Source organism: Canis aureus, chromosome 2, assembly GCF_053574225.1.
Source record: "Canis aureus isolate CA01 chromosome 2, VMU_Caureus_v.1.0, whole genome shotgun sequence".
In the NCBI taxonomy this organism is placed as follows: Eukaryota; Metazoa; Chordata; class Mammalia; order Carnivora; family Canidae; genus Canis; species Canis aureus.
The window spans coordinates 31,275,455-31,296,134 of record NC_135612.1 but is presented as its reverse complement, the minus strand read 5'-3'; the positions used below and the strand labels follow the sequence as shown (position 1 = coordinate 31,296,134).

The 20,680-nt window shown below is 34.1% G+C and overlaps 1 protein-coding gene and 1 long non-coding RNA gene across 5 annotated transcripts in view; one reads left to right on the top strand and one right to left on the bottom strand.

Moving 5' to 3' along the window:
- Window positions 1-20,680, bottom strand: part of CERT1 (ceramide transporter 1) — a 105,334-nt gene that overhangs the window by 32,966 nt on the left and 51,688 nt on the right. For all 4 annotated transcript variants that reach the window (XM_077867857.1, XM_077867850.1, XM_077867870.1 and 1 more), the window contains exons 4-7: window positions 18,822-18,929; window positions 17,865-18,003; window positions 12,529-12,612; window positions 2,791-2,948 (exon numbers count right to left, since the gene is read on the bottom strand). In XM_077867857.1, the coding sequence (XP_077723983.1) occupies window positions 2,791-2,948; window positions 12,529-12,612; window positions 17,865-18,003; window positions 18,822-18,929 (489 nt within the window). The remainder of the gene's footprint in view (window positions 1-2,790; window positions 2,949-12,528; window positions 12,613-17,864; window positions 18,004-18,821; window positions 18,930-20,680) is intronic.
- Window positions 12,355-17,599, top strand: LOC144295636 (uncharacterized). The gene is made up of 3 exons (XR_013362710.1): window positions 12,355-12,406; window positions 13,876-14,108; window positions 17,275-17,599. It is a non-coding gene; the product is annotated as an uncharacterized LOC144295636 (long non-coding RNA).

The window sequence follows — 20,680 nt, the reverse complement described above, 5'->3', positions numbered from 1 at the left end:
TAATGGAACGACATTAGAAATCAAAGTTAAACAATTCTGCTATCAAATAGCTTCTTTTTAAGATTTTATTTATTTATTGGAGAGAGTGTGCACAAGCAAGGGGAGCAGCAGAGGGAGAGGGAGAAGCAGATTCCTTGCTAAGCAGGGAGCCTGATCCATGGCTTGATTCCAGGACCCTGGGATTATGACCTGAGCTGAAAGCAGATGCTTAACTGACTGAGCCACTTACAGGTGCCCCCAAACAGCTGTTATTATATACGTATTACCTATTTCATGGCTCTCATTAGATTAAGCTCCTTGAAGGATGATTTCCTTTTCATTGGTGCTTCCCCATTTTTAGCTTAGAGCTTAGCAGATTAGAAACATACAAATACTTTTGAATGAAACAAATTTCAGTTAAATAATATTAAATTATCATCGTACTTTCCTTCCAAGTTATATGAATTACTTAAAAGACATACCTGTCGGGCAGCCTGGGTAGCTCAGTGGTTTAGCGCCGACTTCGGCCCAGGGCGTGATCCTGGAGACCCAAAATCGAGTCCCACGTCAGGCTCCCTGCAGGGAACCTGCTTCTCCCTCTACCTGTGTCTCTGCCTCTCTCTCTCTCTCTGTCTCTCATGAATAAATAAATAAAATCTTAAAAAAAAAAGACATATCTGTTGGTGAACACTTTCTAAGAACTTCCTATTCCTTATAATGTGTATACGTACATACATACATTTGTGTACACCACACATATACATATAGGTATACACACACACACACACACACATACGGAGTATCAAACATACCCACACTCCTAAATTTCATGTAAAACATAACTGGGATTCTATTTCAGCGTGGAGGAAGAATTATAGTGAAGAGAGGAATAAGATTTGACATCAGACCTGTAAAGACTATAAAATGCAGTAATTTCCCAGTTTCAATTAGTATTGTCTTTTGTGGCTTTTCTTTGCTTACATGGTGCCTAGAAAAGCAACAAAATTATTTTTTCCCAGATCCTTTATTGCTCTCCAATAGAGAAAAAGAATGAATAAGACTGACAACAATGAAGGTAAGCAAAAGCCACTTTCTTTTTCAGCACTGCAAGTAAGACACTTGATCCCTTAAAGGATGGGAAAGTCACATTTCATTTCTAATGAATATTTTTTAGGTAGTGTGGTTGAATATATGAATGAAGATGATGATCCCTTAGTGAAGGATAAAAAGTCAAGAGACTGAACTGTTAAGATAAAGTTGCCAAAAAGTTTGAAATAAGCTAGTCTGGACAAGTAGGAGTTAAAGGGTTGTCTTGTTTTCTCAACACAGTTTTTTGTGTGTTTACATGGAAACTTCTAAAAATTCAATCTGATCCACATTGGTATAGAGCTGAAATCTCTGAAGATACAAGAGTTTGACTCTAGAATAATAATGAAATGTCTGTACTTTGAATACACATTCTTACTGCTTGTTTTAAAGAATATATCCTGCCCTTACATCAGTGCCTTTACCTAGTTTCCTGCTCAAAATGTTAAGATCTTGAAATATTACAAGCAATAAGACTCACTTACTTATGGCAACATTCTGACTAAAGTTTGGCCTAGTATTCAGAGTTGAAATATAAAATAGAGGGCAGCTCAGGTGGCTTAGCAGTTTAGCGCTGCCTTCAGCCCAGGGCCTGATCCTGGAGACCCGGGATTGATTCCCACATCAGGCTCCCTGCATGGAGCCTGCTTCTCCCTCTGCCTGTGTCTCTGCCTCTCATGAATAAATAAAAATCTTAAAATATACATATATACATATATATATATTTATATATAATAGAATAAAATATTCTATTCTATATACATAAATATTATACACATATATATACACACATATATATAAAAAATAGAGTAAAATTCTTCCAACTGGTACATAGCATCACTGGACCAGTCTTGAGACCTCAGTTCCTTCTATATAAAATGATGGCATTAGACCAGAACTAAATTTTCTGAGATATGTTTCAGTTCTAACACTTTATTATTTTGCTGATGTTGAATTCTAAATAAGAAGTTTTCCTACTAAACAAATTCACTGAGCCATAATTGACACTAGGAACTAAAAGATTCATATTGTAATGTTACTTACTATCAGTGCTAAAGTTTAAACAAAGGTGGAAGTAGGTGAACATGAGGCAAATGTTGAATGAACAACATATGTTAAATAATAGCACAATGACCCTGGAGAGTATGTGTGTATATATGTTTGACTTTATAAATTGGCATTTCAGTTCATATAATTTAAATGCAGCTTCACATATTCCACAATAAAACTAGGTAATGTTAAGTGGCTCATCATTTCTATTCCAAGGCATTACTATTACTACTACAAACATTTTTAGATTAAAATCCTACCACTGGGGCACCTGCCTTTGGCTCAGGTTGTGATCCCCGGGTCCTGGGACTAAGTCCTACATCAGGCTCCCTGTAGGGAGCCTGCTTCTCCCTGTGCCTATGTCTCTGCCTCTTTCTCTCTGTCTCTCATAAATAAATAAGTAAAATCTATGAAATAAAATATAAAATAAAATAAAATCCTACTACAAATTTGTGTTGTGTAGTAACTGAATATGTAACTGGTGAACCTCACTAGGAAAATGAGTTTCAGATGCCTACAAAGTTTCAGAGTAGTGCTCCCTGTACTTCTATCAATCCCAATAGATTTTTCCCAAAGAAGTTAAACTGTTCAATCAATATATAAAACTGAGATAAAATGGGGATTATTTTTTTAAATTATTATATTTAAATAAAATGGAAGAAAAACTAGACTTACCTTATCCAGTCTCTTTTGCCAGCTGTCCTCACGTTTTACCATTAGTTCAATACAATGAGAAAGTGTAGCAAGGATTCCAGCAGTAGTTGCTTTAAAAGTTATTGCCTCCCCTTTAAAGTCTATACCATTAATTCCTCTTGGTGTTACATGTGGAAATACTGAAGAAAAAAAAAAGTTATTCACTGAAAATCTTTCTAATGAAGAATTAACTGTTCATCAAAACTTAAAACTAGAAAATGTTTAAAACCCAGCAAGTCAGAGCAGGCTTTTGGATTATAATTTCCCTTTTGTTGGCCAACATGTAAAAATTTCCATTACATACTCCATAAGCAAAGAAGTTTGTGGCAGCATATGTACTTTCTTATCTCTTTTTTCTGGATTCTGTTTCCTGAAATCTATTTGCTGTACTGCACCCAATGAACAAAGTGGTAGGAGGAAAAATACTTTAACAATAATACCCTGACAGGTTAAAGTGGGACTAAATTACACGAAGAACTACTTCACGTTCTAAGAGGCCTGAAATTTAAAAAATACCTAACAATAAACTATAGAATTGAATAAGGTAATGTAAAACTTTTAAATAAATGCCCCAAATTAAGTCTGAGACCAATGCACATATCACATGGCTCTTATGTTTATATTAAATGAATTAAATGAAAAATCCTACAACTTACAAGTTATGCAAGAGAGCATAACTTACACTATTAACTAATAAGAAACCATTCCAATAGAATGCTTATAAGTGAAATGATACTTTCAATTTAAAAACTCATGTAGATATGATAGCAAAGGTATAAGCCACAAAACAAATTGATAAAATGAACTTCATCAAAATTTAAAATCTCTGCTCTTAAAAGTATTGTTAAAAGAATGAAAGTTATGTAGAATGAATAAGTCTACAGGTCTGACACAGTGACTATATTTAATAATACTGGGCTGAATACTGGAAATTTGCTGAGACAGGTTTCAGGTGCTCTCATGACAAACAAAAATGCTATCTACATGAGGAAATGATATGTTAATTAGCTTGACTACAGTTCATTATGAATATCAAATCATGTTATATAGTTAAAATTCATTTAATTTCCATTTTAAAAACTTTATAGAAAGATAATGAGGAGACAAGCCACAGGCTACAAGAAAATCATTGCAGAGCATATATCTAATAAAGGACTTGTATCCTTTATCAATATATACATTATATATATTAATATAGAATACTGACATTCAATACAGAATACATACTGTAATCTCAAAACTTTTTTTTAAAAGATTTACTTATTTATTTATGATAGACAGAGAGAGAGAGAGGCAGAGATACAGGAGGAAGGAGAAGCAGGCTCCATGCCAGGAGCCTGACGTGGGACTTGATCCTGGGACTCCAGGATTGCACCCTGGGCCAAAGGCAGGCGCCAAACCGCTGAGCCACCCAGGGATCCCCCTGTAATCTCAAAACTTAATAAGAAAATATGTAACCCAACTAAAATATTGGGCAAAATATTTAAACACTCTTCAACACAGAGATATGGATAGCAAATAAGCACATGAAAAGATGCTCAATACCATTAATTACTAGGGAAATACAAATAACCACAACAAGACATCACTAAACAGCTATCAGAAGACTAAAATTTGTGTTTTGAAAGATGTATTTATTTTAGAGGGAGACAGAGAGAGGATGCATGGGGAGGGGGAGCAGAAGGATGGGGAGGGGTAAAAGGAGAGGGAGAGAGAATCCTTGAGCAGATTCCCCGCAGAGCTTGTACTTTAGGTAGGGCTTGATCCCATGATCCCGACACCATCATTTAAGCAAAACCAAGAGTTAGGCCACTTAACCAACTGAGCATCCAAGTGTCCCAAGACTGACTGTGCCAAGTATTAGTGGGGATTTGGAGGAATCAAGACTATCCTATATGGCTGGTAAAATAAATTGGTGTTTTATTTTTTTTTAAGATTTTATTTATTTATTCATGACAGACACAAAAAGAGAGAGAGAGGCAGAGACACAGGCAGAGGGAGAAGCAGGCTCCATGCAGGGAGCCCGACGTGGGACTTAATCCTGGGTCTCCAGGATCACACTCCAGGCTGAAGGTGGCACTACACCACTGAGCCACTAGGGCTGCCCAAATTGGTGTTTTTTTTAAGTTAAATATACACCTACCATATGATTCAACCATTCCATTCCTGAGTACTGACTTCAAATAAAATATATGTCTATAAAAACACCACACATGAATACTCATAGCAGTATTATTGTAACAGCCAAAAACTTAAAATAATCCAAATGTCCATAAGGAGATGAATGGATAAGCAAATTGTAGCGTATCAACACAAGGAAATCCTACTTAGCAATGAAAAGAAATCAAATACTAATACAAAAAATAATATGATGAATTTCTAAAAAAGAAGCCTGGACAAAAAACTCCCACATACTGCATGAGTCCATTTATATTATACTCAAGAATATGAAAACTAATCTACACTGACAAAAAAAAGAGATCAGAATGGTTGTTTGGGAATAGGGAGAGGAGGGTTGACAAAAGAGATGAAGGAAACTTTTGAGGGTGATAGATACAATAATCTTGATTATAATGATAACATCAAAACTTACCAAACCATGCACTTTAATTTTTAAAGATTTTATTTATTTATTCATGAGAGACACAGAGTGAGAGGCAGAACATAGAGGGAGAAACAGGCTCCAGGTAGGGAGCCTGATGTGGGACTAGATCCTGGGACCCCAGGATCACACTCTGAGCCAAATTTATGGACACTCAACCGCTGAGCCACCCAGACATTCCTAAATCATGCACTTTAAATATGTGCAGTTTATTGTAGGTTAATTATAACTCAATAAAACTGTTAAAAAATATTTTTTTCTTATATTTTCTGAAAACCCCATCATTTTAACATCTTTATTTTCTAACACTCTTACCAAGATCACAGTTTAATTATAAACTACTTTCATTAATGGAAGGAAATGAAAGGTCACCTATGTTCTGCATAAAAGGATGTGTATTAACTAAAATAATCTGTCCTCTCTGCTTAATGTTAATTTATATATTTTTGTAAAAACTTTAATTTAGATGAAAAGTGTGACATGAAATGTTTTTGAAAAAATTCTAGAAATATAGAAATGTACCTCTTCAGCTCTACTTACTACTTTCAGAAGCAGCTACCTGAAATCCTTTTCAGAATGATACAGGGATTATGTCATAGACTTTAAGCTTTTAAATAGTTGATATTAAAAAAAAATAGTTGATATTTTCAACACTTCATTTTAGTGTCTCACACATAAGTCATGATGACAAAAACCTCACCTTAATCTGTTATCCACTCGGCTCCTCTAAGTACTGGTTACTTTGATTTTTGCTCCAAGTCTCTTAATACCTTATACTGTAGAACTATATTAATCTTGATGGGAAAAGTTGTGTAAAACTCTGAAGTACTTGGGTAATTTCTGATGAGCATACTCATCTAAATATCTCAGCTAAAAACAAGGTAATCTTTTCTTCTTTTTTAGAGAAGGGAAGGAAGAGAGAAAGCATGAGCAAGCAGGGAAGGGGAGAGGGAGACAGAGAATCCTTTTTTTTTTTTAAGATTTTTTTTTTTTATTTATTCATGATAGACATAGAGAGAGAGAGCCAGAGACACAGGCAGAGGGAGAAGTAGGCTCCATGCAGGGAGCCCGATGCGGGACTCGCTATCGGGACTCCAGGATCGCGCCCTGGGCCAAAGGCAGGTGCCAAACCGCTGAGCCACCCAGGGATCCCCGAAACACAGACTCACACACACTATTTTTGAATAGCAGGCAACCTAAAGGGGAATCCCCACAGTTTTTGTAGTGAGGAGTTTTTTCATTTTCTCACATCAAAAAGATTGTGTCTGTATGAGCGTATGTTACCACATACAAGGGACAGAAAAAATTGGCAGATAAGTTCTTCTGAACATACAGGATGGCAACTTGTTTAAATCTCTCACCTGCCTACTATGATAAAGAAGAAACACAGTTGAAGACTGTGATATGACACTGATATCAATCAAGCCAGGGTCTATGATCAGTTTCGGACTACTGGCCTATAGTCCAAGATATAGTTGGCTAAAAAACAAAATCTAAAATATTTTCACATGAAAATAGTCTCCGAGCTAAAAGCGGGTGAAAAGTGACTGGTGGTAGAAATTCTCTGTCTGGACAATTAATGCACATGCACACAGACTGGGTGGAGAGAAAGAACAGGGTATTATTCATGCTCCATTAACAGTAAATTTCTTCTTTGTGAGTTGCATCAAGAGTATACCTTGATTTGACAGATCAGTTAGTATCTATACTCATTCTTTTATATAGCTGATAACATGACAAAATGCTCTTGTATAATATTTACAAAATAAGAATAGATGTAATATAGGAAATTGGTCAGAAAATATTGCTGAATAGCAACAACTGGAAAATATAAAACACATTCCAGTGCCACACTTTACTGGTGGTTTTGTAAGTGGTAAAATTGGAAGCGTGACTCTTCCTATTTTGTTCTTCAAGACTATAGTATCTATTCTGCGTAATTTTTGACATAAATTTTAGGGTCAGTTTGTCCATTTCTGCAAAAAAACTTAGGATTTTGGTAAGAATTACATTGATTCTGTGGGGCAATTTCAGGAATACTGAATTCTTAATATCATCATCTCTTCTAATCCATGAATATGGGATATCTTTCTACTTTTAGGTCTTCATTTTTTTCAATGTTTTATTAATCTCAGAGTATAAGATTTTTGTTTCTCTTGTTAAATTTGTTCCTAATTATTTAATTCATTTTATAAATTGCCATAAAGATACTATTATAAATAAAGCTGTTATTTTAATCTTCACATTGTTCACCATTAGCAATAAAAATATGGTAGACTTTTTTTAAAGTAAGCCCTATACCCAACGTGGGCTTTAACTCATGACCTCAAATCCAGCGGCACATACTACACCAAATGAGCCAGCCAGGCACCCCAAAACTGATTTTTACATATTGATTTTATACCCTGCAATCTTGCTGAACTCATTTATTAGTTCAAAAAGTTTTTTAGTGGATGTCTTAGGATTTTCTCCTAAGATAATGGCACCTTCAAATAGAAATAGTCTTAATTCTTCCTTTAGAATCGGGATGCCTTTTATTTAACTTTCTTGTCCAGTTGTTCTGGCTGGAATCTTTAATGCAGTATTGAACAGAAATAGCAAGAATGGACATGTTCCTGATATCAGGGGGAAAGCAGTCTTTCACCACTAAATGAGATGTTAAATGTAGATTTTTCACAGATTTTTTTTTTAATCAGAGTAGTTATTCCTATGTTTTTTAGTGTTTTTATCATGAAAGAGTATTAGTATTAGATTTTGTCAAATGTTTTTTGTTTTGTTGTTGTTTTTTTTTTTAAGATTTTATTTATTTATCCATGAGAGACACACAGAGAGAGGCAGAAACACAGGCAGAGGGAGAAGCAGGCTCCTAGTGGGGAGCTCGATGTGGGACTTGATCCCAGGTCTCCAGAATCATGCATGCCCTGGACTGAAGGCAGCGCTAAACCGCTGAGCCACCTGGGCTGCCCTGTCAGATGTTTTTTTGTGTTTTGTTTTGTTTTGTTCTGTTTTTTTTTTTTTTTTTTTTTTTTTTTACATCTGTTGAGATGACTACCGGTTTTGGCCTTATTCTACTGATATAATTATTTTATCAACTGATTTTCCTAAGTTAAGTCAACTCTGCATTCTGGGATAATTCCCTTCTGGTCATAGTGTATAATCCTTCTTAGATGTTGCTGGATTTGGTTTGCCAGTACTATTAAGTATTTATATCTATATTCATAAGATATATTGGTCTATAGTTTCATAAGAGATATTGGTCTATAGTTTTGAGATCTCTTTGTCTCACAAAACTGTCTCAACAGGTTAAGAAATATTCCTCCTAAAGTTTGGAAGAACATGTGAAGAGATAGTATTAATTCTTCTTTAAATGTTTAGTAGAATTCAGCAGTGAAGCCATTTGAGCCGGGGCTTTTCTTTGTGGGGAAGTTTATGACTAATTGTATCTCTTTATTATTGGTCTATTTGCATTTTCTATGTCTACTTGAGTAACATTCTATAGTTTGTGCCTTTTTAAGACTTCTATCTATTTCATCTAAGTTATCAAATTTGTTGGCATACATTTATTTATAGCATCCCTCCTTCTTAATTCTTTTTATTTCTATAAGGTCAGCAATGATAGTCTTCCTTTCATTTCTGATTTTAGTAATCTCTTATTTTGAGCTAAAGATTTGTCCATTTTGATCTTCTCAAAGAACCAATTTATAGTTTCTATTCTTTTTTAAAAAAAGATTTTTATTAGAGAGAGAGAGAGAGAGAGAATGAGCAGAGGGAGGGGCAGAGGAAGCAGCAGACTCCCCAATGAGCAGGGAGCCTGATGCTGGGCTAGACCACAACCTGACTTGAAGGCTGAGCCACCCAGGCATCCTTCTTTCTTTCTTTTTTATAATAAAGGTGTTTCAGGTAAAAATTTCTCTCTAAGCACAGCTTTAGCTTCAGCTCATCTGTCTTGGTATCTTATATTCTTGCTTTCATTCATCTCATAGTATTTTCTGATTTCCTTTGTGATTTTTATCTTTAATCCACTGATTATGTAGGAGTACGTTAATTTCTACATATTCATGAATTTCCTAATCTTTGTCACTGATTTCTAATTTTATTTCTTTGTGGTCAGAGGACATATTTTCTATGATTTAAATCCTTTTAAATTAATCGAAGCTTGTTTTATGGCTAAGAACAAGGTCTTTCCTGAAAAACACTACATGTATTATCAAGAAGAACATATATTCTCCTATTGTTAAGTGGAGTGTTCTGTATATGTCTACCAGGTCTGTTTATTTTATTTCTTTGTGGGCCTTCTTCCTACTTGTCATCAACTGTTGAAAGCTAGATATTTAAGTCTCAAACTATTACTACTTAATTGTCTTTTTTTCCTCTTCAATTTGGTCAGTTTTTGTTCCATATATTTTGGGGTTATGTTATTACATGCAACTACATGTGTAATTGTTATATATTTTTGATGAATTGACGTTTTCATCATAAAGACTACCTTTTGACCCTAGAAATGTAAATTAATAAAAGATGACATGGAGGGACGCCTGGGTGGCTCAGCAGTTAAACATCTGCCTTTCAACCCAGGGCATGATCCTGGAGTCCCAGGATCGAGTGTCCCACATCCAGCTCCCTGCATGGAGCCTGCTTCTCCCCGCCTGTGTCTCTGCCTCTCTTTGTTTCTTTCAGGGATAAACAGATAAAATCTTTAATTAAAAAAAAAAAAAAAGAAAGAAAAGATGACATAGAATAAAACAGATGAAAATTTACATTAGAGGTAAATACAAAATTCGTTCACAAAAGATTTAGGAAACACTCCTTCCACCATGAATCCTGAGGGTCTTTAACTAAGGAAAATGTTTTCGTATCCAAAAATTCCTCCTCTGGTCTAAAGTTCAATTACCTTAATTGTCTTTCTTCTCTCTCTCTCTCTCTCTCTTTATTTTTAAGAATTTTATCTAATCCTAGGCTATGATCAAGTAGTACCAGATTTAAAGACTACATGTTCTGTTCACTTTATATACAAAGCTTCCAACTTATTTCTAGAGGTTAACCACAGAAAGATACTTTCCATCTATGGTGATTAACAAGACATAATTTCTATCAACCACTAAGAAAGGAATTATTTTAAACAGTGAATCCCACAAATATACTTAAAACACAATTGATTTAAAAAATTATACAAATATCTTCTAGGATATTTCTCTAAATGACTTTAGTAACCCTGTCTTCTGTTGCTTCATTTCTCTCTTCAAAAAAAGAGACTGGAGGTTTTCCTCAAATATCTGGAAATCAGGCTATCTGTTCACATCTCAGAGTTCAGTTACTAGAAGGTCTGTAAGCATTGGCAGGGTTTTTTAATTAGTGGACTTAAAGGCTGATCTGGTAATGAGGCAGCTTTTTCAGGGAAGAGGTAGAAAATCTCTATTTATAGGTCCTTTATCTGTCGTCATTCAACATCTACAGAGTTATGTTTTAATTTTCTATCAGAAAATATATGTTTGGTTGATGGATATTCTGGAAACATGGTAAAAAGAGGTTCAGTATGCAGACTTTCATTTAGTGCCTGGCTACCAGAATCCTTGCTGATAAACAGAACAATGAGGCTGTGAAATTTCAACCATCAGTATGTAAATTTCCACAAAATCACTTTACAGATAGGCCAATACATCTATCTTTTGCTATGCCATGTATTCCTGAATCTAGAACTCTCCAGTTCAATTTCTAGTTGAAAATAAGAAATTAAAATAAGTTTAATTTTATTAAATTAAAAATAAGTTTAAAATAAGTTTCCTTTCTATTCTGGGGAATGCAGGTGGGGGAACTGACCAGAATAGAAGTTTTGATGTGCAAGTCTTATAATTTTTTCATTAATTTTTCCAATACCAACCAAAATCTTTTTCCTATGAAAACAGATTATACATTGTGAATTTAAAATGTAACTTGAAAGAATCTTCCCAAAATAATACTCTAATTTCACAAAGGTAAATTTAGATTACTCAATAAAATTCAACATTTCAGTCCCAACTTGTAAGGACAACTTTGTAGTAAGAAGTTAGTATTTTGCAAGTCTGAGAGGGGGCAGGTCATAAGGAAGAAAAGAGTCATGATGAAAATAAACAGGAAGAGGGAAAGAAGGATAAAGTAGGCAGAGAGAAGCACAGATTTTAGTATCAATAATGCAATAGTCCACTGTGATCTCTGAAATAGAAAATTAATGCCATGCAGACAACAGTTTGAAAGTTATTTTGAAAATATGCCAAAATATAAATTATATTTCACATTCTTCATAACTTTAGCAAAAATAAGCACAATTAACTCATTTTTTCACCAAGTTTTATTTTTGTAATTAAAAAAATTTTTACCAAAAAAAAAAAAATTTTTTTTTTTTTTTAAACAAACCTAGTTTTTTCTTAGGATATGCCAAAAGAAGAATACTGACTATGAATCACAGATTTCTGGTTTTGTTTGTTTAAGATTCCTCTTGTAAGAGATACCATGCAGTATCTGTCTTTGGTTTCTCTTACTGTAAGACCCTGGAGGTTCATCCATGTTGTCACAAATCACAGGCTTCTAATGAACAATTCAGAATTCCATCTAATAAGTTAGCCATTATACAGAGAGTAACAATAAATGGGTATATGAAACAGACCACCTTGTTCCTAGCTCTGTAAACAACTGCACCATGAAATCAGAGATATTTTTAATAATTTTCCTTTAATAATACTGATTACATACTTTTCAACATCAGCTTATTGAGTGGAGACAGGAAAGAATGTTAAACAGAGAGAAATATACTCAAACATTCAAACTCCATTATAATGCATCCCCCAAGAAATAAACTTGCAGTACGAGAAACTGATTTTAACAAATACTGCTGAAATAAGTGGGACAATGTCTAGAATTTAGAATGAGTCTTTGTTAGGTAATGAGTGGCTATTATTATTTAATGTCAGAATGTATATTCCACTTACATGTCTTTTCCTAGGAGGAACTTTTCACTTTCCGGTAATTACACTGCTTTTAAAAAATTACTCAATTAGATAATTATTCTTGTTACATACTTAGTTATTATATAATTTTAGAAAGAACACTTTATCTAGCTGAGAGGAACAAAATGTACTACTTACACTTTTCCTTATTGCCATTAGTGTTATGCAAGAAGTCTCCATCAGAACGTGTTGTAGGAAAGTCGTCTTCATCATCTTCTACCACTAAATAAAACATATTTAAGGGTATCAGGATGAAAGGAAATAGGAATTAACCAGTTAATTATTTTTGTTTTCTAATTTTATTTACTTATTCATGAGAGCCACAGAGAGAGAGGCAGAGACACAGGCAGAGGGAGAAGCAGGCTCCTGTGGGGAGTTCGATGTGGAACTCGATCCCAGGACCCTGGGCTCACGACCTGAGCAGAAAGCAGACACTCAACCAGAGAGCCACCTAGGCATCCCTAACCAGTTTATTCTTATGTTCGAATGAGTCAATATATTTTAGATTCTGCGAGTACAAGATCTTATCTTTGTATTTTCAGTGGTTGTCAAGGTATGCTCAATAAACATGCTGTGGAATGTCTTTAAATACATTATTATAAAAAAAAAAACTATACCCATTCTCATTTGTGTAAGGGACAGGACTGAGATATGAATTTTTTTTGTCCTTTAGTCTTCCTATCCCCTTCCTACCTAGCTTGAGGCGATTTCATAATTCTACCAAAGGCCTGCAAAGGCTGAGCAAAAATGTAAAAGATTAACTTACATGGAGAAGATACCTTAACTTGCCTCTGGGAGTTCTTAAATTTACTATTTCTGGATATGTAGAGAAAACAGAATGACTTACAGATGTGATATCAGTTTTCACTCATCCTAATGTGTCTGTGCTTGGATATCCCTTTAAAACTTACACAATTCCAGAAAAAAACAGAATCCCCGATAATCTCCTTCTGAATACCTTTTTGTTCTATGTACTATTCCTTTTTGTACTGCCTAACATACTTTAATCATCTGTATTATGTATTCCACTCTTAATGCAAATTTATAAACCTCAGCCTTCCAACCTATTCTCTATCACACTTTTTAATGGATTCTTTTTTTTTTAAGGCATTCCCTTTCTACATAAGAAGTCTTCATTCTAAATTAATATCTTACTTCTTGCCTATATCTCTACATCAAATAAATATTTGATCTACTTTAGCTTGCTCTCTCTCTCTCCAATGGATGTAAAACCCACTCCTGTTCCTTAACTCTCCCCTAAAGGGTAGTAATCACCACAGAAAATACTTTTGTTCTGTGTTGCCATTTTTTTTGTTACTAGGCTATTTCATTTTTTCACCACTTAAACATTTGGCTACTCATCTATAACAACTTTTTCAAATCATCAGCTGCTATTATCTACTAAATCTACTATTCATTTCTACTCAGCTAAGTAATATCTATATATGACTAACATTTTCTTTTCTATGTTCATCACTTCTATAGATTTCAGTATTCATACTGAAGCCTCTGCAGACACTTAAGTCCCAGGATTCATCAGATTCCCAGATTCTATGGATCTTCATCTTCTTATCAATCATTTGCAAATACGGTCAATTCTAAGAAATTCATTAACATAGCATACTGCTCTACTTTTAAATCAGTATTTATCACCATCAGACAAGATCCTGATCTTGACTCAGTAACTACCCTGAACTGTTCTTAAATATTACTGAAAGGTTTGTACCTCACTTATCCCATTCATATTTACTTTGGGCTTTGTATCTCTAACCATCTAATAGCCCAGTACCAACAAACAGGGATTTTCAGTTTTCTTTTGCTAGCCCAACACTTAATATATAAAACTGATGAAAACAAGAGCTGCTCTGGCTAAGAGTGGCCTTCCCCTTCCCCTTCCAACCAAGCACTCCTTACCCATCCCTGAGGCACCTTTAAGGGATGTCTGACATGATTTGCCTAATACAAGTCCCCCAACTCAATCATTCCTGTTTTCCTTATCCTTGTAATAATCCAAATGAACCACATTAAAAACAGCAGCTATTATTTACTAAAGTATGGCTGTTAGGCACAGTGCTAATGTATATACTCTCAATTCTCACAGTCATACGTGCTGGATATAGTATCCACTTTACAGCTGAGAAAACAGATGTAGAAAAATGTTAGGTAGTCTACTTCAAGTTATTAAACTAACAGTGATAAAGAACGAGATTAATAGAAACTTCCATTAATATGATACATACCTTCTTTTAAAATTAAACAGTATGTTTAGGTTAGATATAATATCTTCTACTCCTGGAAACCTAATATATCTAACTAAGACTTTAAGGGTTAATTAAATCCTACTGAAGTATATGTGGGAATTGCGGAGGAAGAGTTTGGGCTGAAAAGTGCCTTACTAACAACTCTGATAAAGCATTTTATGTAAAAACACTGAACACCTAAAATAAAATGAGAATTTGCTACTATCATTTTAATGACACACTTAAAAAAGAACACTGATTCTTAAAATTCCTTAAGTCATGAAAAAGACTTCAAAACAAGAACACTGTACCCACCAAATTTATTATTCAGAACTGAAGGAGATTGAGTTTTCCACATACGCAAAAGCTTTTTTGCTAAAGGAGTTCATCACCACTAAATCAGCGTTATAGGACAATGTTAAAGGGACGTCTGTAGATTAAGGAAGTCTGTAAGTACTATTTACAAAAAAATATAAAAGAATAAATCTCACTGAAAAGGTAAATATAGAGCAAAAGTAGTGGATTAATCACTTACAAAGTTAGAATGAAGGCCAAAGAGACGAAAGTAGATTAATTCACTACCTATAATCAACTACTGTCATAGACTTAATATTGATAATTTACTGAAAGATCCTTAGACTCACTCGGTTCAACTCTGATTTACAATCGGAGGAATAATTCCTACAAAGTAGGAAATTATGGTCCATGTCCTTATTTCACTTTTACCCAACATGTACTCTTAAACACATCAATATTTCCTAAAATAGCATTTATAGGGATATCAGTTGTTATGGGTTGAATTGTGTTGCTACAACACTCATATGTTTAAATCCTAACCTTCCATACCTCCGAATGTGACTCTGCCTGTTAAAATAATAATCAAATTAAAATGAGGTGGGTCCTAATCCAATACGACCAGTGCCCTTGGAAGAGAAGGAAATTTAAACACAAGCACTTTCAGATGGAAGATGATATGAACACAAAGGGAAAAGACAGCCATATATAAGCTGAGGAGAGAGAGACCTAAACCAGATCCTTCCCTCATGGCCCTCAGAAGCCAACGTTGGTAACAATTCATCTCAGACTTCTAGCCTCCAGAACTGTGAGAAAATAAATTTCTGTTGTTTAAGCCCCCTAATCTGTACTACTTGGTGATACCAGCCCTAGCAAACTAATACTACTAATACTACTACTGTTGCTATTGAACTGCAAATTGTTTAAAATTATTTTTCAAAACTTCTATACAACCTGGTTATCATTGCATCCCAACTTCTAATCCTTCCACTATCACTTTGTCCTTGACATGTTATATATACCATTGATATGATCGTTTAAAAATGAAGAAATCAATTCCATTAGATACCCTGCTTTTGTTTAAAAGGCTATCTGCAAATGAAAGATGATTTGTAGTGTTTGATTAAAAAGGAATACATACATTTTTCTTAATGAGGGAGAAAGAAATTCAACTGTCTTTATTTTTGGAGAAATAAATATCAAATGTTAAAGAACCTAAAACTTAAAGTCTATCAAATATAAAGAACTTCAAGGCTACTTAACTTAGACAAAATTAAGTACCTTAAGAGGAATATGGGCTTCTGTTTCTGACCAAAGTGTAATAAATAGACTACCCTTTAGCATGAAACTAAAAAACTGGAAAAACCATATACAATGGTTTTCAAAACACTGGACAGTAGGCAACAAAGAACAGTGATTCCTGAGAGTCAGAAAACAAATAACATGAGTCCTATGATTGAGAGTTTCGAAGTGGTCCAGTAAGGAGGAAACCAAAAGGAGTCTGACCAACTCTCTAAGGTGAGGAATAGCTGACAGTATAGAAAGACAAAGGTAACCAGGGTTCACAAGGCAGAGGACTGCAAAGGAGAAACCTGTACAGAGAAAGAATTCCAGAGATTAGTAGAAGGTTTCTTTAAGAATTCAATAAAGTACTGTTACCACATACAAGTGAGGAAATGACAGAGGTCAGGGAAAGAATCACATGAAAAAAACTCCAGGGACAGTATCCAAAACCTACATGGTACAGGGAAAAGTACCTGTTTCCACAACACTGGAAAACCTTGTAATTCACAGGGTACTGGTTAGAAAACTTTGAAGACTCTTACCTCAGTAGTGGGGAGAAATTAAAATACATAATTGTAAGGTTCTTAAACTATGCTGGAAGTGGTATGATACCTAAAGGTAGACTGTGGTAAGTTAAATGAACATACTATAAACCCTAAGGTAACCACTGAAATAACAGTTATTACTAAAAAAGCCAACAAAGGACATAAAAAAATTATTTTTAAAATAATTTCAATCCAAAAAAAGGCAGGAGGGAAAATAAGAAAGAAGTCAAAAAGAATCTGAGCTCAGATTAAACACATTTAACAAAACCAAGAAATGAAATCACATCAAATAACCTAGTTATTATACTAAGAATGAATTTAGTGCTAGCTAGTAATACTGCTATGAACAGTTCATTTCTGTGTTCATAGCAAATAAAAGAAAAACTGAAGAACAGATGTTAACATCAGTAATATCTTTAGCAGTAACAAAGAGAATAACTTAAAAACTCACATTATGAGTAAGTTAAATGAAGATCATCTCTCTTAAATAAAAAAATTCACTATTATTTTTAAATCTCTAGTAGCTCCATTATTGGTTTCTTCTTCTGTGAGAAAAAAGCCAGAGGAAGGGATGGGGAGAGAAAGAAGTGAAGAGAAAAAGAAAAGGAGAAGAAGAGAAGGAAGACAGAGGAATAAAGAGATCGAATGATTTCAGATTTGGAGGATTTAACATACACATGCTTCTAAGACACATGATGGGGTAAATTTCTTTCTTTTTTTTAAAGTAAGCTCTAGGTCCAACATGGGGCTTAAACTCAGAGTTGCATGCTCTACTGACTGAGCCAGATGCCCCATGGGGTAAATTTATTAAACATGATCATGTGAAATGCCCCAAGTTTACCAAGATGATGGATATATTCTTTAATGGAATAAAGAGTTTAAAAATCATTTAAAAATTGTCAGTCATATCTGGGATGGGGGATCAGATTACTTAGAATGTATTATTAAAGTATATGAGTTATATGGACACTGAAATCTGTTACATTGGGAGTTTTTAGCAAAAGTGACTATAATTAACCTTTATCACTTAAAGATATTACCCTTTTTAAGATCAAGGGGCTTTAAATCCATTCATTCTCCAAGTAAAAATAGTGGTAATAGCCTAATTAACCTTTATCCCTTTGAAGTTCATCCTTGGAGACAGCATCAGCACAGGCATCAAAGTACTTCTGTAAAGTATCAACTTGTCTACATAGGATATCCCTAAAGGTTTCCATTTCCGCCAATTTTTCACGTAAACTGTGGCCTTTCTGCAAAACACACAAAGGGGGGAGGGGATGTAGTCCAAGTTAATAAAACTAGAATTTATATACTCCTATGATATTTCATCACCTTATTACTGAAGTCATGCGGGTAGCCACAACTGTCAGGTTCAATTTAATACTCAGGAATAAAAAAAAAAACAAAACTCAGGAAGAGACTCGAACACGACTAATTAGTGGCTTGACAGTGATAAGCCTGAAGGAAATAAGAAAGCATTAAGTCTGATAATTTGCTAATATAACATTTAATACTTTCAAATTAAACTCTGTGAGGAAAAACTGTAGAAGACTTTGGGCAAATATGTTACTGGGTGCCCTTTCAAAGGAATACTGTCATCTACAGTACAGAACCCTTAAGAGACGGTGTTGTTTCATCATATGGAAATGTTGATATTGCTGCATTGGAGTTACTTTATATCCTTTAAGTAGGAGAAAACTGAGAGCAACGTAAATGATTTCCGTTTACAGAGGTACAAATGATCTTTGTCCAGTGGACACACTTGGTTACTATTTTCTGAATACTGACCAGCTTTGCATATATTAGCAAAATCATTTCAATATTCCTTAAATTATATTATTCTCCTTTGAATCAATTTTTCTTTACATCTTCTCTCATTAATGAATAAAATTTGATGTGTTCATTTTATATTTGTAAGAGTCTTGATTCTGCCCCTTAAAAACTACTCTATAATAGTATCAAATAAATTACATCATAGAAAATTTCTTCAACAAACTATCAAATAATTTCTTTTCACAATACTCATTACTAAACTTGATTATGCCTTAAAGCATACACAACCACAAACCTTGAATGAAGAGGTGGATGTTGCAGAATAGCCACTTGCTCCAGACACCAGTGACACCATAGAGCCGTGTCGACGCAAGCTGGATTCAGATCCATATCCAGATTCAGTCTAAAAAGGAAAGCAAACTAGGTGAAAAAAAAAATTAAGCAAAAAGTACTTAATCATCACAATAAAAAAAAAGTTGTCTATATGAGGTGATAGATGTTAACTAAACTTACAATCATTTCACAATATACACAATATCAAATCACTATTTTATATACTTTAATACAATTTTATGTCAATTATGTATCAATAAAACTAGAAAAAAGCAAAAGGTTTCCTACAAATCAATAGGATTATTAATAACAATAATTAGCAGTCTGAGTCCATTCAAGAAATATAAGCAATCTACTGACATAAGTAATGCCTTTCCGTTCCTAATTGCCATTTACTTCAAAAATTCACTGAATAAAAAAAAATTTTTTTTTTCACTGAATAACAACCACATATTAAGCTACTGGGCTGAGAGTGTTTCACAACCAAAAAACTACCTAGTATAGGCAAATTCACAAGGACAAAGTAGAAGAGTGGTTACCAGGGACTAGAGGGAGGGAGAAATGAGATGGAATTTAACAGGCACAGGATTTTTGTTGCAGAAGATGAAAAAGTTCTGGAGATGGATGATGATGTTCAACATGAATGTACTTCATGTCACAGAACTGTACACTTAAACATGGCTAAAGTGACAAACTGTATATTTTACCATAAGTTAAAAAAATGGACAGAACAAGGCTAAAAAAATAATAAGAAAACATTCAGTATTACTTCTTTATAGGTTAATCACTTATCCTAACACAGCTTAAATAGAACCGTCTCAGTGAAGCCTTTCTTTTCACACCAGGCAGTTTGTTTTTGTATTCTCAACCATTCTATATCATGATTATGGCATTTACCACTCAACTATTATAGTTTACATCCTGTAATTAAGACCTCAGATGGTTCTTCTAGAAGACGACTATATCTTTTTAAAATTTCTGTATTCACTTCAACAGTTCATTGCAGAAAAAAAGTTTCCAATTTTGGGGTACCTGCATGGCTCAATCAGTTAAGTGTCTGACTTCAGCTCACGCCATGATCTCAGGGTCCTAGGATTGATCCCTGATCCTTGATCCCCAAATTGTCTGAATCTGCTTGTCTCTCTCCCTCTGCCCCTCCTGACTTGTACATGTGGCTCTCTCTCATATAAATAAATTCCTTAAAATTTTTTTTTAAAAAACAAAGTTTTCAATTTTGTCAGTCTGTTAAGTAATCACAGTATGGAAGATAACTAATTGAACTCCTGGATATTGGGATAGAGTTAGACTCCACACTGTAAATAATACTTGGGGTTGACATTTTATAGCCCACCCTTAAGACAAAAGCAGTACTATGATATAGACAAAAGAACCGAATATTTGAAAAAAATAACTTCCAAGTACCTGAGACACTCAAGTATTTTCGATCTCAGCTTATTTTCTCCTATTACTTTTAAAAAGAACTATGAATAAATTCAGTTGTAGTCACTAAATATAAGAGGTAAAATAATATCTGACATTGGTATCACACTTGGTGGCAACAATTGGAACTTTTTTAGATTACCTTTCAAGATTAAGACTAGGAATCATTAAAATTAAGTACATTGTATTTTAAGAACTATCTCTGCTAACATCTTACATCCTCTGTGTTTGGCTCCTGAAAATCCATTACATTTCCTATACAGCTATTGGTTTACCCAGATATCATTCTTTTTTTTTTTTTTTTTCACTTTTCAAATTTTTAAATTCTAGTTAGTTAACATATAGTGAAAATTGGTTTCAGGAATAGAACTTAGTGATTCA